Below are 10,602 nucleotides of genomic sequence, written 5' to 3'. Positions count from 1 at the left end.
ATGAACTGCAGCAAATGTAAAATATGAGAACTGATTTAATTGTTTACTTTCCAACATAATGTAATTAATTTTACTAATAATAACTCAATTAAGAACACATTTGATTTGTAGGAAGTGATATTTCTTACACTTAAAGTGTGATGGGGTATATACCCTAACCCCTAACTCATTTACATTTACTATAGTCAATGATAACTATTTTTAGTAGGATTTATAAGCATAAGCACTTTTACAGAAAAATTGTTAATGTAATGGTAGGCCAACATGATGGTATGCCAGCAAAATGTGACCATATATCCTACAATAAGAGCAACGGTAACAGTCTATCACAGGTTTATAGTGCAGTACTATAGTGCATTACTGAAACAGGCCATTCAGGGCCTAAAGCGAGCTTTAAGGCATCTTTGGGACATATTTCTGCAGCCACATGAGAAAGAGATGAGCGTTTAAGAGGGTTGTAGCTGTGTTGTTATCAGTTCTAAAAAGGTCAGTGGTACTTTTTCCTTTGGTTTTAGAGATCCTGTGAGTTCAGCCACCCTTTAGTGGTATCTTGTTTTTGGACTGCTGTGCTAGTCATGGATTGCCCATAACATACACCATGCTCAAGCATAAGGAGGTGGTTCATCTGTGTGTTTGGTACCGGAACATCTTAGCCGAAAGGTTGATGATTGACGTTGCAGCTGTATGTCTTGGATCAGGTGGACTCCTGAAGCAGCAGGAAGACAGGAAGAGCTGGAAGATGTGGCAAGGCAAAAGGACATATAGGTTACTGTTGGGAGACGGGACAGAAAGGACCCAAACGCAACGCTCAGAGGGAAGGAGGTTTTATTGAGGGTTCACGGAGGGGGCTAGGGAAGAGGTGAGGTGAGGTGGACGCCGGGGGACGCGGGCACGGAGGACCGAGGAGCAGGCGAGGCGCAGGTGGTGAGGCGAGGAGCGGGGAGGAGCCGGGAGGGCGCTGTGGAGGAAGCCCGAGAGGAGAGGACCAGAGGATGAGCCCAGCAGACAGAACGGATGACGAGGGTGAGTGAACCTGGGAGGGAAAACAGACAGAATGACAGGGTTAGTGACTGGAGCGACAAAGTACAGGGAAAATGAGAGAAAACAAGAAACATGAGAGCCTGAATGTAGAGGTGGCACCAGGTATGGAGCAACGACGATCAAGCGAAGATGGTGTGGAGAACCGGGGTTAAAATACAGGCAGGGATGAGGTTGATTACTGGCAGGTGTGGAAGGCTGACGAGGTGCAGGTGCGGGTAGTTGGCTAGGCTCAGGAGCCAAGGGAGAGAGGAGGAGAACACAGGGAGGCAGGCAGAGCAAAACAATGGGTAAAATAAATCAAGAAAAAAAATGGGAAACCAGGACACTCGCCGTCAGCTGGGCTGTCCCCACAACAGTTTTTTTCCCAAGCCTGCTGCCACCACTGCCATTCAACATGCAGTATAGCGCTAATGCTGTGAACACAGACTTCACCAAGTCCAGTTGCCCTTGACTTTAACCTTCGTTGGATAACTATGACCTGGATGACTGAGAATCTTCACAGACAGACTTCACAACGTTGATTAAAATCACCTCAACCACTACCAATGTGTAGCACCCACCTGGGTGATGCACGGCGGCCATTTAGCACCAGAGCGCTCACCACACATCAGCTTGAGGCGGACAGGGAGGGAAACATTGAGCCAATTACTACGGGGGATGATTATTATTATACATTTTGCCATAAAACCAGGGAACCGCCTACTCTTTTTGACAAGTGCCATGGAATCTTTAAGGACCACCGTGAGTCAGGACCTCAATTTAATGTCTCATCCGAAGGACAGCATCTCATACAGCACAGTGTCCCCGTCACCGCACTAGGGCATTGGGATCTTATTATTAGGACCAGAGGAAAGACTGCCTCCTACTGGCCCACCATCACCTCTTCCAGCAGCAACTTAGTTTTCCCAGGAGATCTCCCATCCAGGTACTGACCACGCCCAAACCTGTTCAGCTTCAGTCATTCAGCAGCAGGGTTTACATTGGTATGGTTGCCGGCACTGCTGGATGCAGGGAGGAGTGAAAAATAGTTATCTGGGTGCTTTATCTAACTTTATGCTTTATGTAACCTAGGTGTTGTTTTTGAGTCTGAGTTGTTTTTTTGATGCTTAGATCCCTAAAGTGGTGGAGTCCAGCTTTGTGCAGGTGAGACATTAAACCAAGATCAGGTCATTCCTTTAATCTGTAGATCTAGAAAAGGTCATCCGTGCTTTTATCTCCTCCAGATGATTATCATGCACCTAATTATGGTATCAGCAGGCGAAACATCCAAAGGCTGCAACTTTTATGCAATGCTGCTGACAGTCAAGAAAAATTAACCACATCACACCAATGCTTGCTGCCCCTCACTGATTCCTGTCAGTTTCAGAACAGATTTTAAGATTTCACTGCTTCTTTTTAAAGCTGTAAATGATCTGGTATCTGTCTATATATGTGATCTGCTAACTCCCTCTGAGGATCTCAGGCAGGCAAACTCAGTGTCCTCTTTTAAATATTCCTTAAACTGGCCCTTTTCTTAACTGATGTTATTTGTTGCAAGTGTTACAGCCCCCACACTTGTTTTGTTTTACATCTTCTCAGAAGTGTGACTGAATGTAATTATGGGCTAATAAGCACATCATTGTTCACTAATACTAGTAACTAAGCAATGTTTTATAACTTTGTGGTACCTCAAACAATGATGGCTTTCCTTGTGTCCCTCTCAGGTCTCAGCAGGATTGTGTAACAATTGGGTTATGAAAAAAAGCAGAGGTGACCTCTTTGGATTCAAAGTTCCTGAAGATTGTATCATCATCAATTGTGAGTTCCCCACCTTTGGAGACCAACTTCTTAACTACTCTTACTCTCTGAATCATAGTTCTTCCATCAGGGAGCCACAGCCAGTTCCGGATAACATAGATTGGTAAGACATCGCCATTCTCAATAAATGACACTTGATAACCAAATGGTGTGGTGAAGCTGACCTTGTGCAAATAATGTACAACCTTAAATGGATGACAGAATACACAGACACACCAGCTGTACAACAGACTATCCAAAAAAGCAGAAATTTGGTACATGCAAAACAAGCATATTCAATTTGATCTAATAGGTTGTGTTCTTACAGTATGTAACCACAATCCAGATTACTCTGACACACTATGTTTTGTCATACATAATAATTTGTACTATTTTTACATGCTAGTTTTATGCGATGGAAAAGACCTGACAATGTAGTCAAGGGTTTAAAAATCAAAAACAGGTGTAGAGTAAAGTGATATCACACCTGCCATGGCTCCAGTCTTTGCAAAGTGGCACAGCTGTGCTGACTGAAAGGCCCTGTCCCTGGCTTACACTGCAGCATGTCATCAAGGGCATACGCCAGAGCATAAACAGCCTTTTACCCATTGTACACCACAACTTTGTCTCCACATTCTCTAAATATTCCTGTCCAGTGCATAATTCTCCATCAGCTTCCACCCACTGACATCTTTATTCTCAAAACTGTTTCACCTGAGAAAATAAAATCCAGATTAAAATGATGATTATACTATGCTCAGCACTATTTTTCTGCTGTATTGTGTGTGAAGCTCACCCTTGGCACCATGGATGACTTAGCTCTGAGGTTTAGGAAACCTCAGGAAAAACAGATGAGTAGTTGACCTCAAACAGCCCACCAGAGCCACATCACAAGCCTTGTGCACCCCATTCAAATAAAATTGTCTTTGTAATTAACAAGATAAGGAGAGAGAGGAAAACACAGGCAGTAAGAAAGAGGAAGAGAACAAAATCAGGACACACAGGTGTGTGTCAACAAATGCCCTCCTGTCACCTGTTTTCTAATACTTTGGCACAGTCACTTGATTTTATATACCAGACTATGTCATTCCCTGCACAGATTTACATCATTGTTTGTTTGGTCTTTTACACCACAGGAAAAAAAGCAGTTCGGAGTTCAGGTTTCACTTAAGCCAATTCAGCTCATTATCTTGTATTATTACCATTCGATCCATTAACAATTGGTAAATGTGTATTAGGTCCTGTCTCTACGTGACCTACAAGAATGGGTGGTGTAAAAGACCAAACAAACAATGATGTAAATCTGTGTCAAATGGGTCAAACACATTGTGTTATTTATTTGTTTTTTTTACAAGTTTACATGACTTGACATTAGTTTGATTTAGCCAATGCTTTATCCAAAGCAACGTATAGGTAGTACATCAACTTCATCAAATATGTTGAACTACTTAAAGTGCTACATTTAGAAACAGTAACAGAGATTACTTTAATACACAAGTCAGTTACTGAATATTCTCATATTTCTTAATTAGATAATCTTTCTTATCTGGAGGGCAAATTATCCTTTATTGGGGATGGTAGACCAAAAACAACATTAGCAATGCACAGCTGTAAATCAGACATAAGCATTGATGCAAATATAACACGCACACTAGCTTTACTATATGATGTCCAATAGGTGGTAGCAGTATACAAGGCCATTTGATGTTTCAAATTTTGGGAAGGGTAAAAAACATTCATACAAAATGATATTTTAGCTACAGCAGGATTTGTTTTCAACATTATCAAAATATCAAGATTAATTTCTATTAGCATTTAATATTTCCTCTTTATGTTATTGTTTGATCTAAGAGTCAGTATAAAATCTGTGTACAGTCTAAAATGTAATTATTCAAAATGATTTTATTTGTTCCCAGGAACTGAAACCTCATACTTCTGGCAACTACATTTTTGTCATACTAAATATATATTTATAAAATATATAAATGTATACTTAAATATTCCATAGTAACATGGAGTTGTTCCAGTTTTAGCTTTTAGGATTTTATTATTCCTAGGCCTAATCACACAAAGTGGCACTAACAAATCAAAACCTCTTTAATTTCCTTTGTGTGTTTATTATGACAGGGAGGAGGTAAAGAGCATGACTTCCTCTTTCCTGTCCCTTTACTTTTTGATTGTGATTGGTTGTTCTGGTGATGACTCATATGACTTATGAAATGAAGCAAGCATCAAAGTTTTTAAATTGTCTACTTCATTAGCCTTTCAGAGACTATGTTGGAGAACCATTGTCTCCAGCATACACACAGTCTTTATGGGGTCAGTGTGCATACTGCATTCAACCCTTGTACGGGCTTCAACTTGGCTGATTCTTTGGGCATTACTTAACCTTCTTTTTCCAGTGTTCTGTGATGTTCCTAAATGTGTAAATGAAAGCAAAGAACTAAGTTTAGATCGAGGTGTGTTGAAAGAAGAACAGACTATAACAGAAAAACAGAGTGGTTTGGGAATAGAGGGAGTGAGCGGCACTGCTTCTAGCTTACCTCAGTGTGTGAAATTGGCAGACAGTGAGCCTCTAGCCCTGCAGTCGGAAGGGGATGTTGTGATTGGGGGGTTATTCCCTCTGCACTATGTGGCCCCTACTATACAGCACAGCTACAGCAGCAAACCTCAGCTCACACCTTGCAGCAGGTGCGAATACTCTTGATATCTGTCCCACATTATTCAACAAAATAAGTGACTGAAATAATTTCCTCTTGCTGTGCTTAGATCTCTCTGTTGCTCCTACATTATTTACTTGTTGTGATGTATATTGTACTGTGATACTGTGTTTTCTGTCTCATGATGAATCACATAGACTGCATTCAATTGTGTTTAATTTTCTGCAGCTTTGACCACAGAGCCTTCCGCTGGATGATGACCATGGTGTTTGCAGTGGAGGAAATTAACTGTAATTCAAACCTGTTACCGGGTGTTAAACTAGGCTACCGGATCATGGACAGCTGTGACCATGTCCACACCAGCCTGCAAGCTCTTTTCGCTTTAGTCAGTCACTCCAAAGCTGTGATGAGTGAGGTGAAACAACTGGAGGAAACTGAAAAAAGATTACTCACTGAAATTAGTCTTAAAAACAATAGAAAATACAGAAAGGACAATTTGACAGAGAGGAGAATGGATAGTACACAATCTGAAACTTTGCCCTCATGTCTGGCTGATTCTCCTGTGCCTGCTGTGATCGGCCTTGCATCCTCTTCCCCTACAAGAGCTGCAGCTCACATTCTTGGTCCTTTTAACATCCCACTGGTAAGAAAAGAATGAAAAGGCAGGATCATTTACAGTAACTATGTAATATTTTTTTGTTATTGGTCTCTATTTTGTCTTGATAAAGATAAAATTAACTTTATCTCCCTATAGGTGAGTTATTTTGCAACTTGTACCTGTCTTACTGACAAGCATATGTACCCATCGTTCTTGCGGACCGTGCCGAGTGATCTCTTTCAAGTTAGAGGTCTTGTTCAGCTGGTCACATTCTTAGGCTGGCTCTGGGTGGGCACAATAGGCACCACGGTGAGAAAAAGATAATTTTTTTACCCTACAGTTAGTCAGTTAAACACAGCAACATGAGTTATAAAACATTTTTTCCACATATTTCAGGATGACTACAGTCACTATGGCATCCAAGCATTCTCTAATCAGTTTAGACAACAAGGTGGGTGTCTGGCATTTCATCTGACTATCCCCAAATCACCCACGCCTGCTGAAATACATGAAATGGCTGACAGGCTGCAGAGTTCAACTGCACAAGTAGTGGTGGTCTTTGCCACAGAGGGACAGCTGCTGGATCTGCTTTTAGAGGTAAGCACTCTACATCTCACTAATGTATATTGCTCAACTCAATAATATGAGAATTCTGAATATCAAAAGTACGTTGGTGCTCATGGTGATCTGTTTGCTTTCATCATCAAATATTTTTAAGTATGCTTTATTTCTTCAGCTGGCTCAGAGAAATGTGACAGGAATCCAGTGGGTAGCCAGTGAAGCCTGGGTGACCGCTAGCCTGCTGACCTCACCCCGCTTCCACCTTCTCTTAGAGGGCACTCTGGGCTTCTCCTTCCCTGGAGTCAGGATCCCTGACTTGAAAGAGTTTCTGTTGAATATCCGACCCTCTCCCATACCTGGGATGGAATTTGTTAACATGTTATGGGAAGAGCTGTTCGGCTGTAGGCTAGAGTTCAGAGGAGAGAAAGAAAATGAAGCAGATACCATGGATAACTTTGTGGGATTGGATGATTTTGGTTACAGATTACACTCTCAAAACAATTCTGGGTCCTCAGTCAGGCCTATTGTAGAGAAACCACGCACATTCAGGGCGTCAGCTGATGAAAACTATACAGGTGCTGCTGAAAAGCCTGTATGCACTGGTTCAGAGGATCTGAGGTACACTGACAGCAGTTATAGTGATGTATCTCAGGACATAATATCCTATAATGTGTATAAAGCTGTATATGCCATCGCTCATGCTCTGCATTCTTTACTGATCTGCAATTCTACTGGAAAAAATAAGGGGATATGTGACAAAAATAAATCATTTACTTCTAGTCAGGTAAGTTGAACAACTACAAAATGCATAAATCAATTATGTATTTGCATGTTGTGGTTACTATAATATTTCCTTGAGTTTTTGTTGTTCTCTCCTCTGGTCTTTGTCTGTTTCTTCCTCCTTTTATGCAGTTGCTGCATCGTCTGAAGATGGTGAATTTCACCAACCAGTTTCAGGAGAAGGTATATTTTGACTCTAGCGGAGAGCCAGTCCCCCTCTATGACATCATTAACTGGAAGAAGGACAGCAATGGTGAAATTAGGTGGATTATTATACTTCAAGACACCAAAATACAATTGTTTGTTTAGGGAAGGATCATTGAAAAGCTTTATTAATGTTTATTTTGGCTATTGAAGCATTCAGATGGGTTATGATGCAAGACCTGTTATTTGGTTTAAAAAAATTAATGCTGTGTTTAGATTTGTTAAAGTGGGAAGCTATGATGGTTCAGCTCCATTGGGACAACAATTGCAGATAGAGCAGAGCACCATTGTATGGACAAAAGGGCAAACACAGGTGGGTGTCTCCTGAACTGATGGACTACTTGTGTTAAAAATGATTTACCTTTCTACAGAATACTAAATTTGACCTGGGATACATGATATAATTTTTCTCCTGTAAAAAAAACACATTTGTTCTGTTCAGTCTGCATCAAAGAAAATCATGTTTTTTTATTTGTTCAGGTGCCTGTATCTGAATGTAGTGCTCAATGCTCACCTGGCAGCCGACAGGCCAGACGTCCAGGAGAGCCCCCCTGCTGCTTTGATTGTTTACCCTGTGCAGATGGAGAGATCAGCAACCAGACTGGTAGTCCATACACATTTTATTTATTAATATAATATCTTCTGTAAAAAGCAAAAGGCCTTCAAGGCATGTTGTGTGGATGCAAACTGTTGCTGTATAGAGTTTAGATTTGTATGTGTTCACAGAGTGTGTGTCTACCAGTGTTGGATTACTGTAATAATATTACTTTTCCCAATAACTAGTAGTGTAATGGATTACTTTTAGAAAACTGTAATATTATTACAGTTACTAATCCAAGTAACGCTGCGTTATTGCGTTACTGAACGCACCATCCCTGACGTGAATGCGCGACCGTGCTGCAGGTCAGCGGCACGGACCTTATGTTGTTCAAGTCAGCTGATAGCAAAAAGCTAAAGGAAGAAAGGAGAATGAGGGAGAGAGGCGTTCTTTTGACAGCTATAAGTATCACAGCTGTCATAGTGAAAGTAATACAGTAATGTAACGAGTAACGTAGTTACTAGTTACTTTTACTTTTATCCCACAGTAATAAGTAAAGTAATATTATTACTTTTTAAAGGTGTAACTAGTAACTTATTACAATTTCTGAGTAACTTGCCCAACACTGTTGTCTGCTATATGTGTCCCCAAAGGTTCCACTGAGTGCACAAAATGTCCTGAATACTACTGGTCAGACAAAGACAAGGTAAAATGTGTGGCCGGGGTCGAAGAATTCCTGTCTTTCTATGACACCATGGGCATCATCCTAGTCACACTTACACTGCTGGGTGTTGTGCTGACAACCATCATCACTACTATCTTTCACCGTTTCCGTTCCACACCGATCGTCAAGGCCAACAACTCAGAAATAAGTTTCTTGCTTCTCCTGTCACTCAAGCTCTGCTTCTTGTGTTCGTTGGCATTCATTGGCCAACCGTCTGTGTGGACATGTAGGCTTCGCCAGGCAGCATTTGGAATCAGCTTTGTCCTCTGTCTGTCCTGCCTTCTCGTGAAGACCATTGTGGTGCTCTTGGCCTTCAGAGCTAATGCACCTGGTATCAGGGCTCTGAAGCTTTTTGGTCCCTCTCAACAGAGGAGTCTTATCCTCTGCACCACAGCTCCTCAGGTGGGAGGGCTACAGAACCACCTCAATTTGTGGCTATTTCAAGTTTTTTTGTGTTTTCTTTTAAAGAAATGCCTACCTTCCTATCTTGCCATCAGGTTTGCCTCTGTGCTGGTTGGCTGTTGGGAGCGCCTCCCTTCCCATTCAGGAACCCAACCTTCCAAGCCTCAACTGGAAAAGTAAGAACATCAGAGTCCCCCAGTGTCTTTTTTGATACTGCCAACAAAGTCAGAAATGTTCAAATCCTACACATAGGGGCTTTAATTTTTCATATACATTTTGTTATTTCACACCCTCGTGCAAATTTTACATTATGTATTGATTGATGTGTATTCATGTATTGTTGAACATAATTAGATTGTTATGGAGTGTAAGGAGCCATGGCCTCCTGGATTCTACCTGGTCCTGGGCTACATTGGCCTACTGGCCTTCTTCTGCCTCCTCCTGGCTTTCCTTGGACGCAAGCTACCTGATACGTTCAATGAGGCGAAGTTAATAACATTCAGCATGCTAATCTTCTGGGCTGTATGGATTTCTTTCATCCCAGCTTATGTCAGCTCCCCAGGGAAGTTCACTGTGGCTGTGGAAGTATTTGCTATATTAGCCTCCAGTTTTGGACTGTTACTCTGTATTTTTGTGCCCAAATGTTACATAATTATACTGCGGCCTGAGAGAAACATTAAGAAAGGCATGACAGGAAAATATCTTAGATGAATTTAACATTTATGGTGTAGGTGATAATTGTAAGTGGCCATCAAGCAAACAGGAACATACGCATTTTAATGTGAAATAGTAAAAATAAAACATTACATTTGAATGTGAAACTAAATAAAATGCCACATGAATCATGGTTCCATGTTTTGACTGGAGTGTGTGGATACTTTTACTTTTACTGTACAATGTCTCTCGACACTAACTATCTGGTAAGAACTTCAGGGAATTATATATATAAATTCTAATTCTAATTCTAATAGTAATAATTAAACTTCATCAGTGATAAAAATTGCAAAGCAGTGACACATGAAAGGAGTGTCCAATGAATGCCAAGATGAAAAAAAAACATACTCAACCGCATCAATTCAGCAATCGTCACTGTATTGATACTTTGACCCAAATTTCCAGTCAGTGTACCACACCAGAACCAACCACATAATCTTTAGCACAAGGACAGGATATGCAGGGATGGAGGTGATTGTCTCTAGAATTAAACTGTTCCACACAAACACTATAAGTAATCTGGCCTAATCTGATAAGACTGCCCTGCCTATAGAATAATCATCAACAGTTTGGTGAAAGATGCTGACACTTTCACTTCAGTCAG

General features: G+C 41.0%; 1 protein-coding gene across 1 annotated transcript; it reads left to right on the top strand.

The window, feature by feature from the left end:
• The first annotated feature begins 5,920 nt into the window (after positions 1-5,920).
• LOC123986418 (extracellular calcium-sensing receptor) lies at positions 5,921-9,995 on the top strand. The gene is made up of 10 exons (XM_046074662.1): positions 5,921-6,120; positions 6,232-6,384; positions 6,472-6,672; positions 6,821-7,420; positions 7,549-7,679; positions 7,837-7,933; positions 8,101-8,224; positions 8,812-9,284; positions 9,380-9,460; positions 9,639-9,995. The coding sequence occupies exons 1-10, from the start codon at positions 5,989-5,991 to the stop codon at positions 9,993-9,995; spliced, it is 2,349 nt and encodes a 782-aa protein (XP_045930618.1). The 5' UTR covers positions 5,921-5,988.
• The last annotated feature ends 607 nt before the right edge of the window (positions 9,996-10,602 follow it).

Source organism: Micropterus dolomieu, linkage group LG17 (genome assembly GCF_021292245.1).
Source record: "Micropterus dolomieu isolate WLL.071019.BEF.003 ecotype Adirondacks linkage group LG17, ASM2129224v1, whole genome shotgun sequence".
Taxonomy (NCBI): domain Eukaryota; kingdom Metazoa; phylum Chordata; class Actinopteri; order Centrarchiformes; family Centrarchidae; genus Micropterus; species Micropterus dolomieu.
This window is presented reverse-complemented; position numbering and strand designations above follow the sequence as displayed.